This window comes from Telopea speciosissima, chromosome 7 (genome assembly GCF_018873765.1).
Source record: "Telopea speciosissima isolate NSW1024214 ecotype Mountain lineage chromosome 7, Tspe_v1, whole genome shotgun sequence".
Lineage (NCBI taxonomy): Eukaryota > Viridiplantae > Streptophyta > Magnoliopsida > Proteales > Proteaceae > Telopea > Telopea speciosissima.
Genome location: NC_057922.1, coordinates 65,538,199 through 65,563,690, shown reverse-complemented (window position 1 = coordinate 65,563,690; position 25,492 = coordinate 65,538,199). Strand labels below are relative to the sequence as shown.

General features: G+C 39.8%; 1 protein-coding gene across 4 annotated transcripts in view; it reads right to left on the bottom strand.

Moving 5' to 3' along the window:
* The window catches only part of LOC122670073 (endoribonuclease Dicer homolog 3a), a 111,628-nt gene that overhangs the window by 30,907 nt on the left and 55,229 nt on the right, over window positions 1-25,492 (bottom strand). Inside the window, exons 15-23 of one of the 4 annotated variants that reach the window (XM_043867029.1) lie at window positions 18,610-18,884; window positions 17,976-18,493; window positions 17,792-17,886; window positions 15,559-15,791; window positions 15,265-15,474; window positions 8,396-8,872; window positions 7,805-8,077; window positions 4,622-4,948; window positions 1,079-1,328 (exon numbers count right to left, since the gene is read on the bottom strand). In XM_043867029.1, coding sequence (XP_043722964.1) covers window positions 1,079-1,328; window positions 4,622-4,948; window positions 7,805-8,077; window positions 8,396-8,872; window positions 15,265-15,474; window positions 15,559-15,791; window positions 17,792-17,886; window positions 17,976-18,493; window positions 18,610-18,884 — 2,658 coding nt within the window. Of the gene's footprint in view, window positions 1-1,078; window positions 1,329-1,750; window positions 1,898-4,548; window positions 4,949-7,804; window positions 8,078-8,395; window positions 8,873-15,264; window positions 15,475-15,558; window positions 15,792-17,791; window positions 17,887-17,975; window positions 18,494-18,609; window positions 18,885-25,492 lie in introns of those variants that run through there. The other 3 variants (XM_043867030.1, XM_043867031.1, XM_043867032.1) reach the window with 3 other exon arrangements.

Sequence of the window (25,492 nt, the reverse complement as noted above, 5' to 3'; positions counted from 1 at the left end):
TTTATATAGGCTAAAAGTTTTCCCTGAAGTACCAGAGTTTATATGGCCGTTTGCCCCCCAAAATGGCGAACCGAAACTCACAGGCAAAAATGCACTACTTCGGCGAAATTTCGGTCAGGCCGAAAAACCTTGGGAGAAAACAGTAGCAGAATATAAAGAAAGCAATGAAGAAGAGGAAAGAACATACAACAGAAACTTAAGGAAGAGTTCAGATTTGCAAAGATAGAACCCGAGAAGAGAGCAACTTCGATCGAACAGGGATAGATAAGAGGGAGAAGCCAGTACTCACGACCAGTGACCAGTAGGTAAGCCCAATCATCAAATTTAACTCATTCATTCCAATCTACTATTGATGGAGTACATGCAGATATACATAACGAAAAAAATTTGAAAGTTTCCTAACTTTAGTCTAAAACATAGCTGTCAAGGCATTGCCTAGGTGTTGCCGGAAGGGTGTCTTGGTCGCCTAGACGGCACCTAGGTGACGCCTTGTTGGTGTCGTCATGATTTTTTTCCTCCTCCAATGCCTAGGATCGCCTAGATGCTGTGACAATTACAGTCTAAAACTAAAATAGAAGTAAAATCAAACTCAATCTCCTACTTCCTCCTACGATTCTATCAACATGAAAATCATAAGGAATTTACAAAAATAAACCCTTAATTAACCCTAGTGAACCAAGCAACTGCATCACTTGTCGTCGTCATTCATAACCTAACTATATATTGGGCACCTTCCATGCAATGAAAGCAAAAGAATTTTAAAATTTTACATCAGGGTTGAGAAGAGAGGTTTGCTTTTTGTAACAAGATTTTCACTACGATGTTGCAGGCTTGCAGTATTATGATGGGTTAGAATGCACAACATACAGATTACTTTCCTATACCTAACTCAGCTCAGTCAGCTGCCATAAGTTAAAACCCAGCAGTAAAAGGAAACAAGCTATTTTGTCGAAATAGGCTTGCCTGGCCTCTTCTCTTAACAAAATCTTGTAGTAACCATTATGGTCTATCTAATTTAATTTTTATCACCCAATATCATGATCAGGAAGCAGATAGAGGTGATGCATACCTGGAGTACCTGGAGAAGCAAGCTTGGGGTCACAGACTTTCTCAAAACCATCCTCCAAAAGGGAATTATTCGCAGGTGGCTCCACAGGCAGCATGTCTTCAATTGTCTTTAGTTTTTTATGAGTGACTGGTCCCACAACTGCCTCATCATTTGGTTGAAGATGGTGGTAAACAGCCATGTCCATGAAAGATGAACCATCAGCAGGTTCCAGTTTCTTCTGCTTAGAAACATAAAGTGAATGTGAAACACCTCTTTCCTGCTACATTTCAAACATTACAACATTACACTAATGTCATTGAGTAAAGATAAGAGGAACTAGTTTTAAAGCACGTCATTCTGCCAAACAGTACTTTATTGCCATCTCTTGTCATATGTTTCCTATGTTCAGAAATCTTTCAAAACTTTTGAGGTTCCAAGAGCAAAAAACACTTTATTTGTTTCCCATAAACTAGATATGGCAAAACATGAATTCCAATCTGATATTTTTTTCTTGGGAAGTAGTCTTCTGTCCGGGAGTGTGGCCTACGTCAGCACTCCCATGTGTCTATCTCTCTCCTCAAAACAAGGGGCAGAGGTGTCTTTTTCATATAGGGAGGAGAGAGAGAGAGAGAGACAGAGAGACAGAGAAAGACTCATGGGAGTGCAGGCGTAGTCCACACTCCCAGACAGAGTTCTTTTTCCTTTAAAAAAAAAATCATTATTTTGTTAGAAGTTCCCTTTCTTAGTTTTAACTGCAGATTTTCACAAAGAATCACAGGAATTATCATTTGTTTCAATATTCTGAATTCTTCACTGTTTAGCTTTCAATAGGATATCAAGAAAATATTTTTTTTTTTGGTGAATAAATATATTACCAAACCCCAGGAGGGGGAAGGGGAGGAAAAAAGGGGGGGGGGATATACAAGGAGGAGAAGGAAGAGAGAGGGGGAGGGGAGATACAAGAGCGCAAAAGCGCAAGCCTCAAGCCATCCTAAGAGGGAGGAGAGGGCTGCAAAAGAGAGCTATCTAAGGCCCAGGAGGCAATGATATGCCTGTTCCTAGGGGTATCCGAGAAGGACCTATGGTGGATGGAGCTGAGCTTGGAGGATACATCGAAGGAGATGGCTTTCCAAATCAAGTCGAAGGACCGAGAGTTGAATGTCCATCTCCTAAGATTCCTCTCCATCCAAATATGGTAAATAGCGGAGCCAAACACAAACTTCCCAATAGTGTCGCAGAGAGAGCAGCCTTGGAAGGTCATGTCCATCCAGAGTCATTCTCTATCAAAGGGAAAAGGTCTCCTGCAAAGGGGCCAAATGGACATGAGGGCTTTTTTCCAGATGGTAGACATGAATGGGCAGGCAAAGAAAAGGTGAGCAAAGTCCTCAGAACCATTCCAACAGAAGATGCAAGAGGGGGGGAAATTAATGTTACGGTGGAGTAGAAAGGCTTGGGTAGGGTTCTCCGGGCCGTGAAGTTATGGAGAGGGATGAGGCCTTTGAACCAGACAAGTTTGAGCAAAGAGACAAGGGGGTTGTGGTGGCGAACTAAGTTCCAAGCCGATCTAAAGCTGAAAAGGTTGTTGGAGGAGGGGAGCCAAATAACCTTATCGACAGAAGCTAGGAGGGAGGGGTGGAGGGGGGGGGGGGAGGGACGGCGGGATCTGGGAGAGGATAGGGATGTGAGGGGATGCAGGGGACCAAGAGCCAAGGGAAATGATGTGGGAGAGGGGGGCTGATTTGGGGATGCCAGAGGAGTAGATCGATCTGGCACCAAGGACATTGTAGAGAATCCGCAGAGGGTGCCAGGGGTCAAGCCAAAGGGAAGTGGTTAATCCATCAGCAATAGCAGTGGAGGAAGCTGTGATGGCAAGGGGGCGGAGGAGAAGAATCTTGCGCCAGAGCAAAGAAGAGCCAGAATTGATGGGGACAGTCCAAATGGAGTCCTTTTGAGAAGATGGGAGTAGACCCAGTTAACCCAGATAGAGTCATGTCTAGAGGAGATTTTCCAAATGAGCTTCAGAATACCCGCGGTGTTGGAATCACGGATGCGGCGAATGCCGAGGCCACCTTCAGATTTGGGAAGGCAGATGGATTTCCAGCTAATTGGGTGAAGGAATTTGGAGACTTCTTTCCCTTTCCAAAGGAAGGCACAAAAAAGGTTTTCCATGGCTTTGATGGTAGCTTTATGGATACCGTAAATGCCACACCAATAGATGTAAGAAGATTGGAGAACCGATATGATCCATTCAAGCTTGCCAGCTTAGGAGAGGAGTTTGCCTTTCCAGAGCTAGAGCCGTGTGGGGATATTGTCGAGCATGGGAGTGCAGTGGTGACTGGAAAGCCGAACAAGGATGAGGGGAAGACCCAGGTATTTGACAGGATGGGATCCAAGGGAGAAGCCAGTCAGACGCAGGAGAGCATCTTTATTAGACTCAGGGATACCCGCGAGAAAGACTTTGGATTTTAGGAGGTTGATGCAGAGACCAGAGAGATTCTCAAAGAGATTGAGGGAAGACATGATGGCCGGAGGAGGGGGAAGCCTTGGAGAAGATCATCAAATCGCCAGCAAAAGCAAGGTGGGTAAGGTTAAGGTGCTTGCATTTGGGGATAGAGGAGATAAGATGGAGATCAATTATGGATTGGAGACTCCTGGAGAAGACTTCCAGAGCCTGCAAGAAGAGAAAGGGGGAGAAGGGGCAACCTTGGCAAATACCAACTTTGGACTGGAAGAAGCCTGTGGGGGAGTTATTAACAAGGACAGAGGAGGAGGGAGTGAATATGCAAGCGTAGATCCAGCAGTGGGGGGAAAGCCCATATGGGAAAGCACATCGCAAATGAAATCCCAGCGGAGGGAGTCGAAAACTTTATGTAGATCAATTTTCATGAGGGCCGCTGGCGAGTGGGATTTACGATCAAAGCCATGCACAATCTCCGAGCAAAGAATGATATTGTCCGCAATGCTCCTACCAGAGATGAAGGCAGATTGATTGAGACTGACAAGAGAAGGGATGACAAGCTGAATCTTATTAGCAAGGATTTTTGCAATGAACTTGTAGAGGAGATTGCAGAGAGAGATAGGTATGAAGTCAGACAGGGAGGAGGCTCCATCTGTTTTAGCGATGAAATGAAGGAAGGTTTGATTAATCTGATTGATCTGGCTGGGTTTAAAGAAGAAGCTACGGACATCTTTGAAGAGGTCTCCTTTGATAGAGTCCCAGCAGCTAAGGAAGAATCCCATACTAAAACCATCAAGCCCAGGAGCCTTGTTGGATTTATGGGATAGAATGGACTTGGAAATTTCATCATCAGAGGGAATGGACAAGAGGAGGTCAGCCATTTGAGAGGGGCCAAACTTGTTGATGAGGTTGGGGGGAGGGGGCGAGGGAGGGGCAAGGGGAGGGTTGAAGAGGGAGGAGAAGAAGGATACAGCCTCAGATTTGATGTCATAGACGGAAGAGAGGGGGGGTCACATCCCGAGCAGCCTCAAGAAAATATTATTAAAAGCGATACTGGGTGAAAGCACAAATTCCAGTGAACAAATGAGAACATGCAATATTTAATATCAGCAAACCTCTAGGTCTTTCAACAAATGAAGTGCTGCTCGCCCTTTTGCTGCTTTTCTATTCCTCTCACATCCCTCACCTTTCAAAAGGACATCTTTCAGTTGTAAACGAAGTTCAGCATGAACCACGTCTCCCTTAGTTACACACATCTCTTTTATGAAGTATCCAAGATGATCACATAATTCATGTAGTTGACGCAGGGGAGGCAACTCAAGTTTGTCAGGTGTCACAATAGGTGAAAGTAAAGGTCTGAAAATTCTCCAAACTTCATCAAGGTTAAGTTTTGTATCGATTAGTATTGCTCCTGCAATACTTTCCACCATGTCCCCGAGAACCTGTGATTAAACACACAAATGTTCTGTTAGAGGAATCCAATTTAAGTAACTACAAACAACCACAACCAATTATAGTAACAATAATAAGATCTAAGTTATGTTTCTTAAGGAACAAGTTGGCTCCACAGCTAACAAGCAATTCTTATACTATTAAACAAATAGCTTTCACAAGAAATTATACGAGAGTTTTAATACGTGCACATGCACATGTGTGTAACAACCACAACCAATTATAGTAACAACAATAATATCTAAGTTATGTATTTTAAGGAACAAGTTGGCTCCACAGCTAACAAGCAATTCTTATACTATTAAACAAATAATTTTCACAGGAAATTATACGAGAGAGTTTTAATATGTGCACATGCATGTGCATATGTGTGTGTGTGTGCACATGTTTCATTCTGCTAAACCTCCTACCCACCTTCTTAAACAATTAAAACTTAAAAGGAAGACGAAAAAAAGTGATTTTATTTAAAATTTGATATCCCTACAAATCTAAGTAGCATCTTTATGACCTATTGATATGAACACTTTTCCTCTTCCCTTTATGTCTTTACTGAACATCCATTATCAAATTAGATGCCCCTATTTTTCAGGATACCTAACTGATTTCAGCGAGCAACTGTTAATCATCTTAAGTGATGAATATACAAGTCTGAGAAGAAGAAAATGTTATTAATTCAGGACATTATGAGCAGCTTCATGAAGCTCTAAGTTCAAACGTATCCTTTCGCTAATGTAGACACACAAGAAAACATAGTTTGACAGATGTGAACACCCATGGACTCGAGGGGTAATTTTTACATTTATAACAACTACTATTCCGCCATACCCAACTAAATGGGGTCGGCTACATGGATTCTTGCCCTCCAATCAGGGTCTTTTCGAGGTCATACTAGATACAAGGCCCAAACTATGCATGTCTTTTCTCACAACTTCTAGGGTCATTTTAGACCTGCCCTAGCTCTTTTAGTTCCTTCAATCTGAATCAAATCACCCTTCTATACTGGAGCATCGCAAGGCCTCTGTTGAACATGGTCACGCCACCACAAAAGACTTTCTCTAAGCTTAGCATGAATCAGGGCAACTCCCAACTCAGCTCTAATATGGTCATTCCTCACTTTATCTTTCCTAGTTTTGCCACACATCCATCTCAACATCCTCATCTCCGCTACACTTAGTTTATCTATATGACGCTTCTTAACTACCCAACATTCTGCACCATACATCATAGCCAGTCGTACGACTGTCTTATAAAATTTTCCTTTTAAGCTTTAAAGGAAAATTAAAGCTCAATGGATTTATATTACCTTTTTTTCCTTTTTATAGCTTAATTGAATATTTAATATTTGGATGCTAAACAGATTAGAAAACGAATCCAAATCTATAAGGTTTGACAAATATTTAATCAGACATTGGCTCCTTCCTAAAATCAAACCAGGTATTACTACACCTATGCCACATTGCCACTTTGTATTTAGTATGTTTATGGCCCACTCCCGACCATTGCATGGATTGACAACCCTCCTCACTTGCACACTTAACCACATAAAATTTCATGGCCACCTCAATTGTACAGTCCAACATGTGTAGGACTTTTCTCCTTGTATTTTCAACAGTCCAACTGTTTTTCAAGATAATGATTATTCAAGGTAGTATATTGTGAATACATGAGGATGGGCTTGCCTAGGCATAGTTTAGAAGCCAGACAGGACTGGAGAGTCAAATTGGATCAGATTAAGATGAAACCATATTCAAACCATCTGGTTCAGTTTTGTGGTTACTTAGGTAAAATGCAAGTATTAAGGTGCATCCTATTGAGATTTGAAGGATCAACCTTGTGTTAAAGCACTTATCCCAAAAAAACAAAACCGTGTGTTAAAGCAGCGAAGCACGTAGCAAAAAGCCATTCAATGATTTTGTTGTTTAAATGTTTCTTATTTTTGCTTTTTTTAATTTATTAAATTTTCAAAATTAAATTTTATTTTAATCCTTTTCTTACACTGGTTTGATCAGTCAAAACCGGAACTGGGACCTTTTCGGTTCAATGCTCAGTTAAGGTTTTAAAAATATTTAAGGGAAGGTTTGACACAGACTAGGAAGCCTTTCCTAAATGGCCCTAAAAATCTGTCATGTAGCAAATAAAATGGGGCTCAAATTTTGTGGACAGGTAGAACCCTAGATCCCATGCTCACATGTTAAGTTTCAGTGCAAATGGAGTTTGTGATAAAATAGAGCTTTCAAAAATCTGAGACCATGGAGAGTGCATAATAGTGTTTGGAGTACCATAGGTGTGCATGGACATACATGAGATGCATGGACGTACATGAGAGGGTATATGATTGAATTTAAGCATGAAATTAGAAAAATGGCTAATCTAGACAATATTCATTATATCCAATGGTCAAAATTGTCACATCATCTATCCACATGGCTCAAAATGGTTGACTATTTAGGAAGGGCTTCCTAAATGGGCCTGCGCAAACAGTTTTCACCAATTATTTTTAATCCTTTTTGGTTCAATATCCAGCCTGCTTTTAAAAATTATGTTCTTGGCCAAAAAAGTTGGATGCCATTTAAGCTTCAATGTGGCAGATTACATGGTAGCTTTGGCTGCCAATCCCTTAAATCCTTGCTATAAAACAACAACAACAACAACAATAGTAGTAGTAATAATATGAACAGAAGAAGCCATCAACCATCAAACCAAATGGAGAGAGAGCTCTTAGTGGACTGACCAACCAAAGCCTGTATCCTGCAAACATCATATAGTAGGAACTAGGAAAAGAAACTGTCACTCAATGCCACTATAGTTTGATGAAGAAATAGTCTATTGAGCCAGTACAAACTTACTTTGGGGCCTTTTGTGCCTTGAAGAGACCTAGTGTTATCATGAGTCTGTGAAACAGATTTCACATATTCTGTTATTTGTCCTAAAAGCACCCCTGAGCCATGCTGAAGATGCTGTTGAAGGTTGTGTTTCACGGCAACTCGAGCAAAGTTTTCATTATTAACAGATGCTGATCGCAAGTCAGTCAACTCCCCTGGATCAATTTCTGTGTGATTTTGATAGAGATACCAAGTAATAAGCAGGTCCAATACAGAGTCGCCCAAATATTCAAGCCTCTGATAAAAATTTGCAAAGCTAAGGTCAACAGTAAGAGAAATTATACTTCTTGTATATGCAACTAAATGCACTGTGACAAATATCTATTATGCATTTGAGAATTTAGGTACTGCCACAAGTCCCCCCCCCCCCCCAAATAAAAAAATAATATTTTGCAAAAAGCCATAAATCCTCCCAAACCATAAGAGATCTTTTTTTTTAAAATTTCTGATGACAAACACAACTCCTCAAAATTTTCTATTAAGAAGCAAGAAAAACCAAAAGAAGTGAAAAGTACCCAATAACTTCCCCAGTGGCAACTATTTACATTTCATTACCTGATAACAGTACCCAACACCTAATTCTTGAAGAGAAGCATGTGTTATAGCCTCCAACAGAAGACCCTTCACAGAAAACCTATAGCCAAGCTTTGACTCCAGCATCTCTAGTTCATTAACATTAGGGGTGTAACTCCAGACAGATGCGCTATTAATGGCTTCTTCTATCAATCTGGGCTCAAACTCAACATCTATACCAAACCATTTCATTATTAATAGGGCAGCACTCAATCCACCACCAACATAATAAGCTCCTATCAGTGCTTCGACACAATCTGCTATAGTCTTAGAGCACATCCACCTATGACCTTTATCACAAATCTTTCCAACAACCACAGAAGTATCTTCAGTTATAAATTTTCTTCCAAGAGGCACTTCATTAGTATCCACCAGACATTTACAACAAACAGGATGGGAAGTAAGCTGTCCTGGAGCAACCCAACGACGTGGATCAAATGCACTGTCCCGTATATAACCCTGTTGCAAGAAAACCAATTCATGATCATTCATGAGAGGAGAGGAAAAAAAGTTTAGCGCATAATCCAATTATATTGTGATATTTAGGGGTGTCAATAATACCCGGCTGGCCCGAACCCGCCCTGAGCCAGGCCCGAACCCGACCCTGATCTGCCAGCCCGAAGGGCGGGTCAGGGTAGAGATTTTGGCTGACCCTGGCAGGGTTGGGTCGGGTCGGGAATAAGTCCCCGGGCTTGGCCCGGCCCGGCCCAGACCCGTCCCTGAATTAGGTATAAGCATTTATATGGCTGAAAATACCAACATGCCCATAAGAGTGATAAATAACCCTAATCCCTTTTCGTTTTCAGTTTTCACAATTTCAGCTTTTGTTCTTCAAAATCTTTGGATACAGTGGGGGCTGTGAGGGCATAGAATCATGAGTTGCTTCAGAACTTCTTCTTCTTCATCCGCGAGATTTCACGAACATATTTTAATAATGAGCCTTCGTTTGTGCATCGGACAGGAAAATACCATATTCCCATTTTATTAATTTTCTTCTTCTTCATCCGCGAGAAACTGAGAAAGCTGCCGCTCGACTACGACAACTAGCAGCTTTCTTCTTCCTCGGTTCCTCCTTCACAGATTCGCATCAAGGTATGTCATCACTTCATTTTTATTTGGGTCTTTCCCCATCTTCGCAACCCTGCTGCTAGTATGCGTGGACTCAGATCTGAAATGCATCTCTCTTGATCAGCTTTTGTGTTTATTGTTTTTAAATCTTTGAACGCATGTTCTCTGTGATCTATTTGTCTTGATCAATTCCTTGATTAGCTTTAGACTTGGGATAACAACTGTTTTGTTTGTTTACCTGAACATCTAGCTAATAGATTCCAACGACCTTCACCATGATGAGAAATGTAATGGATGAGAAGAGTGTTTCTAGTGTGCTTTCATCGACATCTACCTGATAATGTTATAAAGGAAAATTTTCAAATAAGATCTTATTCTTTTTTATTTTTTGGATAGGTTTAGGCACTAAAGTTGATCTGTAAAGCTTCTAACAAGAAAACTTTTCGTTTGGCCTATAGATAGAAGGGTAATCAGCAAAGAACTAGTGCAATATCGAACTAAAAAAAACCGATTCAATTCCAAATCAAGCAACCAGTGGTCTATCGCATGTGTGCATGAATATTAGCAAACAGGGGTGCTCCTGTGCCAGATCTTTTGACTTCACAGTTTTTATGATCGTAACAGTGCAAGGGCTTGTATAGTTGCACCTACACAGACCTTTTAGCTTGACAGATTTTGTGGCTGGTTTTTTTTTTTTTTTTGGTAGATTTTTGTGGCTGGTTAGGGCCTGCCCAGTGAGTAATGTTTTCTTCATAATAAATGCCAGAAGAACTGTAAGACCTTGATATATTTTAGCATTTGCACAGATGAGACTTCAACTTATTACTACATCAATATGGAATCAAGTCGGAAAGTTCAGTCTGCATTGAGAATAAGGGGATCACATGGATTTTACAACAATGTACACTGCCCAAGTATATGCTTGATATACACATCTCTCTAGTTGATTTAACCAAAGGTTTTCTCACTACTGTAACACATGTATAGAAACCCATCTTCCGCCTTGAAAGATTGATAAACAGAATCCATGAGACTCCCTGCAGGTAATAGTTGGAGACATACACATGAACACCTCCTTTTTTTCAACTAAGAATAATAATGTGCTGCTATAGAAGTTGTAGAAAAGATGTCGATGAAAGCACACTAGAAACACTCCGTCCTCTGAATAAATGAGCATTGCTGCTATTTCATAGCCTAAAGTAATGTTTTCTTCATGATTTATTTTCCACAGATATAAATTTTTGGACATGGTTTTAAAATTGACCAAAGCCCTTTGGTTCTTTTGCAACCCTGAACATGGAATGTTGGGGGTTATCCTCTGTTGTTCATGCCAGAAATTACTGCACTGGATATGTTGGATGTACTTTGTATGGTTAAACATGAAAACAGTATAAACCTATCCTCAAAAGAGTTGTAGAGCATATTTCATGACATTGTAGTTGAAATGACATTTTATTTTAGTAAATTTTTTTTCTAAAGTGAGCCGGTGTTAGATGAACTAGCTTGAGAAGGGAGGGACAAAGAGAGTGGATAAGGGTGTGATAAGATGGTTTTTTGTGGAGAGGGAATGGTTCTTATAGTGGGTGTGAAAGGGTGGTGCTTTCAGATCAGATCTACATATAGAGCAAGTCTCCTTCTTCTTAATTAATGTATCAATCATTGAGTGGGAGCTCATCACTCACACCACGTATCAATCATATAGAGCAAGTCTCCTTCTTCTTCACTATTTTCTTCAACTTATTGCTTCAAAGATCTTACACATGTCTGGATTTTTGAATTTGTATAGATCTCAATGGAGGAAAACTCAAATCCAAGGCAGCCAAACTCAAGTTCAAATCATCCAAATTCAAATCCAGTTGAATCAAGCTCTAAGGATCCTGTGACAAGCTCTACAAAGGCACAACCAAACTCTAATGCTTCTGAGGTATCTTCTAATCCCCTCACTATAGGGTCATCTAGTGTTTGGAATCACTTCACTAAAGTTATACCTCCCAGTGGTTCAAAAGCTACTAAGTGTACATGCAAGTATTGCCACAAGGAATTTGGTTGTGCAAGTGAACATGGTACTAGTTCACTAAAACGACATTTGGCTAGATGTCTTCTGTGTCCAAGTAGTGAAAAAAATAAAAAGCAAAAACTTTTGGATTTTAAAGTTGACATGAGTGATGGTAAGAGTACAATCACTAGTATCTTAGCTTGGAAATTTGATTATGAATTGTGTAGAAAGGCGCTTGCTCGCATGATTATTATGGATGAATTGCCTTTCATATTTGTAGAGTGGGACGGGTTTAGAGATTTTTGTAAGGCTTTACAGCCTAGGTTTAATACTTTGACCCGTAACACTGTGGCACAAGATTGCTTGCAATTGTATCTGGGGGAGAAAAAGAAGTTGCAAGATTTGTTTAAGAGAACTGCTCAACGGGTGTCCCTCACCACAGATATGTGGACTTCTATCCAAAATCTTGGTTATTTGTGCCTCACAGCACATTACATTGACCGAAATTGGAAATTGCAAAAGAAAATCATTAACTTTTGCGTAGTCCCATCACCACATACTGGTGAAGCAATTAGTAATGCCCTTGAGCTGTGTTTGATTGATTGGGGGTTGGATAAACTGGGTAGTATTACTGTGGACAATGCAAGCAGTAATGATGTTGCAATTCAAAATTTAAAGAGAAGATTTAATAAGAAAAATGGGTTGTTGTTGGGTGGTGAGTTTTTTCATATGAGATGTGCTGCCCATATTTTGAATTTGATTGTCAAGAAAGGTCTTGAGGATTGTGGAGATGTTGTAAGTAGAGTTCGTTCTGTAGTGAAGTATGTAAGGAGTTCACCATCAAGGTCACAACAGTTTAGATTGTGTTGTGAGCAAGAAAAGATTAAGTGTAAGAAAGCTTTAAGTTTAGATGTTTCTACTCGTTGGAACTCTACATATCTTATGTTGCAAACTGCTTTAAAGTTTCAAAAAGCTTTTGAATGTGTAGACGATAGAGACCCAAACTTTACTATGGAGTGCAAGGATGGGGTCCCAACTACTCAAGATTGGGAGAGAGCTAAAGTTTTATGCAAGATGTTGGAGTTTTTTTACAATGCAACTACAAGATTGTCTGGGTCTCTTTTTACTACTTCAAAGAGATTAGTGTGATTGAATCACAATTGAACAAGTGGTCAAGAAGTGAAGATGACATGATTCGGGATATGTCATTGGCAATGAAAGAAAAATTTGACAAATATTGGGGTGGCAGTGGCACTGACAAAATGAATATTATGTTGGTTGTTGCTCGTGTTCTTGATCCACGATTTAAATTGAGATATGTAAAATATTGCTATTCAAAATTATATTCTCAACTTGAGGTGGAAGAGAAAATTGAGAGGATTAAAAATGTCATGGATCGTCTCTTGAGACATTACCAAATGCAGGGGTCGACAAGTAGTACAGTGAGAGTCGATTCATCTACAACTTCTTTTGATGGTTCATCAATAGATGATGATGACAGTGAATTTTCAGAAAGGGGTTTTCATAATGCATTAGAAGAGGAGGAGCGTTTCCATGTTACATCTGACTTAGACAAATATTTGTTGGAAGGTATTGAGAAGGAGGATGAACTCAATTCTTTTGACATCTTGAATTGGTGGAAGGTCAATAGTACAAGATTTGTGGTTCTAAGTAAGATGGCAAGGGATGTTTTGGCGATTCCTGTCTCAAGTGTTGCTTCAGAGTGTGCTTTTAGCACTGGTGGTAGGATTTTAGACCAGTTCCGTAGCTCTTTGACACCTAAGATGGTAGAGGCATTGGTATGTACACAAGATTGGCTACGACAGGCACCGGTTTCAGTTGATGTTGAAGAGAACTTAATTGACCTTGAGAAGATCGAATCAGGTAACAACCATTTAAATTTCCTTATATCATTCAATTACAATAATAATAATAACATTACGAATGATGATTAAGTTTATTAATTTGTTCATTTGTTAAATGTGTTTTTTTTTCAGCTACTAACAATGATTGTGGTGATGCAACTATAACTTTGACTTGATGGATGATAATGCATACTTATTTGGCCTGAACTGGTAAGGACATGTACCCAAACAATAGTTCTTATTAGCTAATATTTTCTTTGACATCTGCTTGTATTAATAGAGTTGTCCCCTCATTTTGGGCATTTTTTTTTTTCCAGGAATCCCAGATTCAACCATATCATAGAGATGGATCATGGATGCTGCTGTGATTGATGGTTGATTGATGGTTGATTGTGGCAGTATTTTTATTCATGGATGATTGTGGCAGTAGTATTTTTATGGATGTTTGTGGCAGTATTTATATGGATATTTGTGGTAGATTATTATGGATGATTGTGGTAGTATTTTTATGATGTTTGTGGAAGTATTTTATTTAAGGATGTTTGTGATAGTAGGTTTATTTATGGATGTTTATGGCAATATTCTTATTTATGGATTTTTATAGATGTTTGTGAATTATTTTTATTTAAATTTACAAGTCCCTCTCTCCTTCCCATCTTATTCTTATTCTTTAAAGAATTTTTCAAGTTTTTTTTCGATATATTCTTTGATATATATCAATTAGGGTCAAGACAGGGTTAAAACAGGGCAAAGACAGGGTCAATCAGGGCCAACCCGACCCTGCTCGACCCTATTAGGGTCGGGTCGGGTCGGGCCAGAGAAAAATCCTGGCAGGGTCGGGTCAGGGTTGAGGGTTTCTTGGCCCTGCCAGGGTTGGGTCAGGGTCAGGGTTTAGGTTAAGACCTCTAGGGTCAGGGTCAGGGTTTAGGCAGGCCCGGCCCAACCCGACCCATTGGCACCCCTAGTGATATTTATAAATAAAATACCTTTTGTGTAGAAGGATGTTATAAATTATCCAATTTTTATCAGACTATCAGTACTATTCGCAGAGAATTCCAACAAACATCTTATAAGCAATGGCCATTATCGGTTGGTCAATTTATATCACCAGTAGCTAGAGACAACCAAAGTGAAGGATGAGTGCTGATGAGGGATAGGAAGGTAGAATCGGTGCAGCTTTTTTCTCCCTTAGGATTAGAAAACGAGAATAGGAGGAAGAAGACAGAGACGATGAAAGAGGGTGGTTGCTCTGTCACCTAGATCAAAATTTTTGGCTCTGATGCCATGTTAACAGAACAATTAGAGATGTAATGCTTGAATGATCTTATGATAACCCCAAGCCTCTTATTTATAATTGAAGAATAAATTACATAGGACAAATATATCCCTATTATAGCCGACTCTATTAAGAGAGTGGGCTACACATAAAAATAAAACCTAAAAGACCAGAATACCCCCATGGTGTTCTGGTGTACATAATTCAACAGGGTTTTAGATGACAGCACCAAGAGAGAAGTTCTCAGTTTTAAGTGGTTTCAAGAAGAATCTCACTAAAAAAAACTATTATGCAAAAATTATTGGTTAAATCCATTTAGCTTTCTTTTCTTTTCCTTCTCTTTACTTCTTTTCTTTTTTCTTTCGAACAAAGCATGCAAGTCTCCACTAAGTAAGAGTCACTGCCTCCCTGTGAGAAGCAATGGACTCAAAGGATTCATGCATACATGGGGTCATCAGCATGGTTCGACTCATTATGCTTGAGAGAAGAGTAAACTTAGGAGAGACAGGAAATCAACTTGAGGGTCTGTGAGCAATGAACTTAACAGTAAATTGCTACAGGTAATCATTGCACACACAAGAAAGATACAGGTAGAATCACAGAAAGAAGCAACTAATTGGAATGATATATATTTACAGTTACATACCTGTATTTTGCGATTTGTTCCCAATTTATGTAGTGTTGAGTTGCAAACAGCCCAGGACCTACGGGCAGACAATTGCCCTTCATGTTTCTTGGGATATCTAAGAAAGAGATGGCAGCTCACAGCATATTTCAATACTGAGTCACCTAACAATTCCAAACGCTCAAGAGAAAACTTTTCACAACATCTAAGTGTTGTAAGTGCTTCCAGGATCTAGACATCAGAGAACACTCATTAGACCAATGGTATAGCAATCAACCAAAGTAAGGTAAATATTTTAACCATCAAATAACAAACCAGAGAGCTTGATATAGGGCTGTCATTTGGGTGACAAGCGATTTCTTCTCTGAGCTGACAGGCCAGCATTAGGGACTCCAAACGGTGCATCAAAGAAGGCAACAAGTAAAATGTTTTCAAAACATTAATTGATACACCAATGCTAACTAGAAGCTCTGGAGGCATGTGGACATGATTTTGTGGCTTTTCAACAACCCCACCAGCTTCAGGGGTCTCCTTACATAGGGAACCACCTAGTGATAAACAGACAAGCATTAGGATGTTAAGATACAAGAAAAGCAGCCAATATCACTCGCTCAAATGTTAGCCATTATATTGAAGCAGGTAGGCAAAACTACATCAAATAGTTATACATCACTCTATCTAATTCCGGTCATTATATGTAAGTAAATAGACCTCAGATACACATTTAAATAAGAGACTATGTGAACCTCTTACAAAGTCGCATTAATTTGCTTGAGACTAAGGACTGCTGATAATGCTGCAATACTTATCATGTGTGTAAACTATTTACATGCACACGTTGGTTATGGCATTCCAATGTTGAGAAGTTCCCAAAAAGTGCCACCGTTATCAAGGAGGACACCAGAACTTCCCAGTGTTTGCCTACAGAAGATATTAATATTTATCATGATATCCTTAACAAGAACTAAGATACTGTCAGAACACCAAGGACTAGGAAAATTCAGGAAGTGACATAATTGGTAAGAACCTTCAATCATAGTTAGACTACCAAAATGTGAAGCATTCAAATAGATCTCAGTATTTTATAAGCATTTCTAGTGTTATTTAGAACTCATAGTACTTCCCTTGCTGGATGACGCCTTGGGTCCCCTATGCACCGCCTTAGGTGCCTTATTGGTGCCACCTAGGCATCCAGGACCCCTCCAACACCTTTGGTCGCCTAGTCGCCTTGACAACTATGAGGCAATGTGTAGTGAGACTCATGCTACCACATTATAGAACTTACAAAGTGGTATAAAAAACTATGAACATTTAGGCCATATCTCACATTCCATGATATATTGATATGATTTAATTCAACCCCTTGTGATATCAAAATTGACTCCTGGATAGTAGCTTTATCCTAAAAATGTCCATGCAGTAAAATTTGATCCCAAATTATGCTTTAGAAAAACTATGCCATGCAATTTCAGACAAATTTGCAGCCGCAATGTCGACAGTTTCTGTAAAAGCATAGTGTCCAATGTTATGTTGCTCCAATTGAGGCATAAATTTCAATTCTTGTACTAAACTACATCCCCAAAACAACAGGATCAGGTCTTCAAACTTCTGAAAAAAAATACATCTTGAAATTTACATACAATTCTTCCAGTTTAATGATCATTTAGAAATTTACATCTCCTTCTTGACCCACCTATGTCTTATCTTAAAAAGGAAAAAGGAAAATCTAGGATAACTTTAGACTCTGAAAAATGGAAAAATATCTACAGAACTTTTCAGTTAATGTAACAAGCTTGTGCCAGACTGACATACATTCTAGGATATGCTTATCTATATATAAAGGTTGGATATAAGGTAACAAAGCCGCATCATGATTTTAGTATGGGCAACCTATCTTGATAGCATTTTAACCTTAAACCACCTCACTACGGAAGGCTTCTACATCTCTAAATGCATCCTACACTGGTCAACAATGCTGAAGATTTCCATCATCTTCTAACCCATTGTCCTTTTATTTTCAAGGTTTGGTGTGATGTGCTGAAGTCATTTGGGTGCTAGATCATGCGTAAGGACGTGGCTAGTTTGCTAGGGGCGGAAGATCAGTACAGCTAGCCAGCAGGAAGGAAATCGTGGTCACCTTTTCTGGTGGCAGTCATTTTATGCACTTGGTTAGCATTTGGAAATTATAGCATTTCAGCATACAAGGCAGCTGCCAGAGCTGGGCAGTTCTGATTCGATTCTCCCCCCCCCCCCACCTCTTGCTGCAAGGAATTTCTTAACCCAACTATCTCTGATATAATGTGGATATGGATCACCATTTCTGAATAGCCCGTGTAGGGGCATTCAGCGTAAAGTTTACCCCGTCTTTCTGTCTTTTCTTGGGTAACACTAGCACCTCAGCTCAATAAAATTTCTACTTAAAAAAAATATACAATGAGAAAGAAAGGACAGTTGAACATCATTAAAGGGTGGAAACTAAATATAGTGCATATGATACAGAAAAAATCTTTATGCCTCTGTGAATCTTAAAATGTCCATCTTAGCACACCTTCATTTGGCTTTGCAAGAAGAAGGTTGTGTGCATTGTGGCTTTGCTTTAACAGCAACAGAGGCTGACCTGGATGCATCAGTAAAATGCCATATCTGGACAGATAAAATGATAGTAAGACCAGTAAAGCAAATTTAATAAAACAAAATAAAAATATGACGCAAAAAGTTTACAGATCACCCACTTCTTATTGAAGTATTCTCTGAAAGAGGAATAATTTGATGGGACTGCATCAGAAGTCAAATCAAATGGACTCTCAGCAGATGTACCAATCATCACATCAAGAACAGAATAAATTCTCCCAGTATGAACGGCCACTACCACCATATTTACCAAATCATTAAAATTAACAGAAACATTAGCCAAGTGAACAACTTCAGAGCTCTTGCATTCTGTGTCAGACAAACTAGTGCTAGAAAATAATGAATCCCCTTTTTCACTGATGAAAGAGTGATCAGCACTGAAATTTGATTTTTCCTTCAAAAAGTTAACCACTGAAGCACATCCATCAATGGCCCTCCAGTTAATTCTCACAGATTCATGACTTGCAGGGTCTGGAAGCTCAAGTGGTAAAAGCAGATACATGTTCGAACTGCACCACAAGGATTTGTTTTCTGTCTTGATTAGATATTCTTTTCGTTTCTTAGAAGTTAAAAATAATCCATTAAAGAAAAATCCCTGGAAACACATCGACTTCTTCACCTGGTATTTGGGGGGAGGGGGTAGTAAGTTAGTAATAACGGAGTGTGGTAAATTAAATGAGAGTACTTTCCTTAAAATATAATCCCAAAATTGTATTAAAGAATTCATCTTTTTACCTGCTCTGCATCCAAATGGACTTCCCCACATGGGAAAACAGATGACTTGACCAACTTGTCAGGGATCAAGTAAAGTTCCACTTCTGCATTTGCTACTTCGTCATCAAGTTTTGAGTCAATTAAAAGGACAAATCCAGAGTAGAACTCTCCAACAAGATTACAGGAGAAATTTACTTTATATGCCTGTAATATAACACCATCAGGTTTGCCTCCCCATGTTCCAGATAATGCACGGACCCTGGCACTTCCATGTAATTCCTTCCTCTTTGTCGTTCCTTTAGACAACCAATAAAAAACGGCATGATTTTAACACAAGTAGGTTGAATGGGAAAAAGGGGGATGGGGGACAAGAATGTGCCGAATCCATGGTATAAAATCTCGCGATATATCGACGATATATCGCCATATTTCGTGAATCTCGACATGTCCGAGATACGAAACACTTCCGAAACAAAAAAATACAATATCTCGTCGATATATCGTGGATCTCACGATATATCGCGAGATCTCACGATATATCGCGAGATATTGTAAAAGTGACAAATAGTGTCACACTAAGGCCCCTTTTATACCATATTTCGCAGCTCTTGGTCGATATTTCGACCGAGAGCTGCTGAAAATCAAATTTTCTCTCTTCTTCCTCATTTTTTGCTTTTCTTCCTCCCTTCCAAGCCTCATCCAAGCATTGTTGAAGCTCCTTGTCGCCGGGAAGACGTCGGAGGGTCATCTAAGCACATCATCCAAGCCTATTTTCATTATTTAAGGTAAATTTTATTTCTCTAAAACTATTTTTTTAAAAAAAACTTTGTACAAATGTTGTTGGATGTTGATGATATTAATATATGTTAGACACCGGAGGCCGATCTACAACCTCACGGTGTCGAAATTTTTTTCCCATATGTATTTTTTTTATTTTTTTTCTGGTTTTAAAAATTCATTTTCCTACAACTAAAATAGGAAATAATTAGGGGTAATATGACTTAGATGGTAATGAATTAAATATATGTTAGACACCAATGGCCGATCTACGGCTTCACGGTGTCGGATTTATTTTTTTGCTCTTAAATAATTCTTTTAATTTTCGAAAATTAAGAAAAATATATAAAAAAAATTAAAAAAACAGAAATAAATAAGGAAAAATATGAGTTTTAAGTTTAAAAAATAATGAAAAAATATGAAAGTTATTTCTATATGTTTTGAGATGCATTACATGTATATTATGTTTACTAATTTTTGGTTTTGTTGTGTTAGGTCAATACTTATATTAACATTATATATAAAAAATTGGTTTTAATTATGTGAAAAATATAAGGGTTAGGGGAAAAATATTAAATAACTATACAAGTGTATTAGTAATCTAAAAGTGTCAATTGAAGTGCATCTACATTAAGTTTTTTAATTATTTGTGTTACTTACATTGCAGTAAACAAGTATCATTATGCCGGATCGTGATAGACAACGTGTGAAGGGCAAGCAAAAGGTGGGGGAAAGTAGTCAACAAAGGGGGCGGAGGGAACAAAGAGAACAGAGGGAACAAGAGAGACCAGCCAGCCAGCATAGGGGTGACATTGCATGGTTACATGGTACTCCCATTGATAGGGATAAGAGAAAATCTATATGTAACTATTGTCACATGCAATTTATGGGAGGTGGGTCTAGTAGACTTAAACAACATCTGACTGGAGGATCTAACGATGTTGTAGGTTGTCATATGGTCCCTACTGAAGTAGCCAGGGAGATTGGTGATAGTTTGAGGGGAAGAAAGAAGAGGAAGGCTGACAAGCAAAGGATAAGAGAACAACTTGAGGATACAGTGAGGAGTTCGATGGGAGGAGGAAGACGATACAATGATGATGATGACTCCTCTGATGATGATGACATTGCAGTACCTGATGACATACAAACAGCAGAGGAGGCTAGGGATTTTAGGCGGACTATTTCAAGGAGTAGAGTAAGTTTTCAAGATGATCAGCAGAGACAAAGAGTAGGGGGTAGTGGAGGAGCTGGCAGTTCTGGAAGTCCTAGGACTTTGAATCCTATTAAAAGATCACAAAGTGTGAGGGCAGCCCCAACACCTCTACCAGTACCAATACCACCATCAACATCTGATCCTAAATTGCATAAGAAGAAAGGAAACAGTCAACCCAGAATCAAAGGAGCATGGAAGGGGATGAAGGGATTGGTTAAAGAATCAATAGCTAAGTGGATGCTATACCATACCATCCCAGCAAACACTGCACAAGGCCCCCATTATGATACCATGATAGATACCATTGCAGAGGCTGGCCCAGGATTCAAGGGCCCCACCCCATATGAGGTAATGAATGTTTATCTACCTCAACAAAAGAGTGAGATTGATGAGTACATTAGTGAGATGAGGAATATGTGGGAGACATATGGGGTGACTATAATGGCAGATGGATGGACTGGGCCTACAAGAAAGTCCATCATCAATTTCATGGTTTATTGTGATGGGAGGACAGTGTTCCTCAAATCTGTGGATGCATCCAAAGAGATTAAGGATGCAAAATATATTTACAGATTGTTAAAAGAAGTAGTGGAAAAAGATGTGGGTATTGAGAATGTTGTCCAGTTTGAACGAATGGAAGTAACTTCAATCGGCGGTGAGAAGATGATGAACAATAGTAAGTACCGGCTCTTCGGACTCCTTGTGCAGCCCATTGCATTGACTTAATGCTAAAAGATATGGGAAAGTTAAAGTTGGTGAAGATGCTGGTTGAAAGTGCAAGACAAGTCACCAACTTTGTATACAGCCACTCCTATGCACTCAATCTATTGAGGGAAAAATGTGGGGGTGACTTAGTTAGGCCTGGCATCACAAGATTTGCCACCAATTACATTGCTCTAAAAAGCATTGAGACAAAGAAGGCCGGGCTGAGAAGCATGTTTGCTTCTGAGGAGTGGTTTGAATGGAAGGGTTCCAAGACTGCAAATGGGAGGGAAGCACAAACAACGATATCATCCGAGGACTTCGGACCAAACTAAGCAAAGTGGTGAAAGTTTTAGAGCCGTAGTTAAAGTTCTACATGTTCTTGACTCCGCTCGAAGGGCCCAACCATGCCAGTCCTATATCTTTAATAGACTTGATGAAAGATAGTGTCTATAGTGTGGCTCCTCGCGATAGCAAACACTTCTTAGATATCTTAAATGCTCATTGGGAGAATCAACTTATGCATCCACGCATAAGGTGGTGAGTAAATTTGTTCTATGTTTACTAATTCATAGTATTATTATTTACTAATTACCTATGCATTTGACATACCTCTATTCTATATGTCATATTTCAGCATACTACTTGAACCCTAAGTATCAATATAACAATAGGCTTGGGTTGGAAACTCAACTTATTGATGCTGTGAAACAAGTAGTGAAGAAGTTGGAGCCAGATGGTGCACTACAAGCAATTTGCAACAATGAAGTGAGTTCATTTGGAAACTCAACTTATTGATGCTTTCAAATAAGTAGTGAAGAAGTACTTACTAATTTTCCACGTGGGTGTAGATCAAGGTATTTAGGGATGCATTGGGAAGTTTTGGAGCCCGAGGCTGCGATACTGAGGCGAGAGCACGTGGTGATCTTGGTAATTCTTTCAAGTTTTAAATTACATATGTATTGAAATTTGAAAGTTGAAAGTTGAAACAACATTTGACACATGTCTTTTTTGTTGTAAACTTGTAATGCAGCTGAATGGTGGGTGTTGTATGGGGAATCGGCTGAAAACTTAAGAAGAATAGCAATTAAAGTCCTTGCCCAAACATGTTCTCGCATCCGGTTGTGAGAGGAACTGGAGTACCTTTGCACTCATCCACTCCAAAAGGCGCAATGCATTGGGGTCTCAACGTTTATCCGACATGGTGTATGTGCTCTGACAACTTGAGGCTGAAACGCAACACATACGCATGGGACATGAGGGCGGAGGGGCACCATTGATCTAGTGACATCTTTCAAGTTTACTCGGACGATGAGGACCCTATTGTGGATTGGGTGAGGGATAGAGGTGAGCCAGTGTTGGATAAGGAGGGAGGTAGGCCCGACCCCATGATAACCGAGATTGGTGCTGATGTGGGCGAGTATATGGGCCGACGAGGTCGGATACATGCGAGGAAGCCTCACCCATACCATTCCGGCCTCTGGTGGCAATGTTGCGATGATGAAGACTGGTCTAAGTCCTCGAATGATGATGATGGTGATGATGGTGATCTTGGTGGTGGTGATGGTGATCTTTGGTGGTGGTAATCTTGGTGGTGGTGATGTTGGTGGTGGTGATCTTTGGTGAAGAATTTGACGCATGCAAGAGCGTTATGTGGTAGGCCAGGAGGCCCGGGATACGGCACTGTGAGAGCAACTCCGATTTATTGGAGAGACACAGTTTGATCATGCCACACAGATACGGACCACGGAGCACGTGCCCCGCACCCCACCCTCGAGAGGCCCCCTACATACATACAACAGAAGCGTAGGGGTCGACAAACACGATTCTGCAACTCGATCACATGGACATTGATAACCTATCTAGCTATTGGTGGTTTGAGTATAGGTGATAGGGAGGGAGAACCGACCGGACATTGGCGTGCCCCATCTTTTGACGCACATGCCACTCCATTGGCATCGGATTATGGTGCATCACAACCTTACGGTGGATATGGATATGGATCATCATCATATGGGCGATTTAGTGGGGTAGGGGACTATGACTACACCATCCCAGGGACATCTTGGATCATCTTTTGTAGATAACATCTTTGCATACCCTAGCGGACCTAGCTACCAACCTCACCACCATACATGCAGCCAATGCCATCGCCTCTTGCGCCGGCGCCAACATCATATCACAAGTGGATCATCTTCTTCACGATGGATCGATTGATAACCCTAGTTTATATCCTAGGATAGGTTACCTACAGTATGTTGATGATTCCATTTACGTGACACTTGTGGATGACTACACTCGTTTCTTCTCCGATTCTATACCGTGGTCCACATATGTCCTTCAAACAGAGAGCAATGGACGTCGACTCCAGCGAGGCATGAGTGGGATTGATCCAGGGAGGCACAACAACTACTATTAGCAGTTTAGCACTTGTAATTTGTAACTTAAGTTGTGATTTCATTAATCTATGTGTATTTAACTATTTATACATTAGGGTCGGCGACCGTATGTCAATCAAGGGTGCAAGCCCAAAACACCAATTTGAATTCACATTTTTACAATTTTATGGTTTAAATGTGTTTATTAAGCTTAAATAAGGTTGTCCATGAAGTTTCAGGCCTAGATATGGCCAAATACCCCCCGAGATGGACCCCCGAAATATTGCAGAAAAAATGCAATATTTCGGTCATATTTCGCGATATCTCGGATATTTCGGATATCTCGGTAGGCCCGAGATACCGATATATCGCGAGATATAGTACTATGGCCGAATCCATCCACTGCATACAAAAGATGCAACCACTTCAAAAAATACAAATTAACGGTACATGTTTTCGTTTAGTATAATAAGATCAAACTGCAGTTTCTATAAAATCTCATAACTACATGTCACGTGTAGTGTACCAGTGTCCTTACAAAGAAAAAAATGTCAACATAAATGCATGTTCTTCTGATGTTTCAAACTTATGCAGACCTACTGTAGATGCAAGTAATCATGAGAATCTTCAGTCAAGGAATATCTGCATTATGCCACATTTGCATGTCTGCATTCTGCCTTTGGGAATAGAGAAAACAAAAGGATCATTGAAAATCTCAGGAATTTAATATTAATCACAAACTGCGGTCAAATGCACCAGGGTGGAAGGCCTGTAGTACAGTGAAAACAAATCATTCTAAGGACGGGTTGTCCAAGCTTGGACTGACGGATCTTCCACAAGGAAAGTTAGTTGGTACCCAAATTATGGATGAACATCCACTCATTAAGTTTCCTGCCAAAATGCAGTTCACTTTGTGGCAAGATATATTTTTTGGAAAAAAAAACCAAGAACGCCAAAATTTGAACAAGTGAAACTAAAAGGTAAAGAGTCTAATAAATGGTAGGCTAATGTAAGACTAGGTTACTAATCCCAAAAACCCACAAAATTCAAAATTTGGAATACTCAAAATTAGAAACTTAAGGTTTCCAACCAAACCAGCCATGTGATGGTGATCAAACTTGGATCGAGTGTAAAGGTTGGTAAGAGGATCCTTGGCTCCAAATATCATCCAATTGTGATGGTTGGATGGTGAGACATAAGAGAAACACCAAATTAGAAGGTTATGGAAAACCTTCAAAACAGAGCTGATCTTGGGCTCCAATGGCAACCGATTGTAGACCTTGATGGCTTGCTGGTTGGAGCCTTTGTCTGCAAGTTTGGGTAAATCTTGATGACCAGAAGTGGAGATGGATGGGGAAGAATGAAAATAGAAGGTAGGACTCAAATTAGAAGGTCTGCGCTTTAGAACAATCCAGCCAACAGGGGGCTCTACAACTGGGGTCGAGTGGACCACTTACAGGTCTGAATCAACCTTTCAAATACCACCCTCAATGGAGCAGAGGATGCTGGACTCAGGTCCTTCGATTGCAGCAGCAGGGGAATGCAAAAGGTGTAGCCGCCAGGTATGGAGAAGAAGGTTTCTTGACTCTGATCAACAACATCAACTCCAACATAAGTCTGGATTCAGTTCTGGTCCTTCTCAGGTGTAGCAACAGCACTTGATTGGTGACTCAAAGCAACTATAACAGCATGGAATCGACTGGAAATAGAAGAAAAAGATACAAGGAGGAGATGGCTCTCACCAGCCAAGCTCTCTTAGCCTTTCAAGTCACTCACATGGACAAGAGAATATTCATGCTTCAAAGCAAAATTTCATTCACTAATCAAATCATGG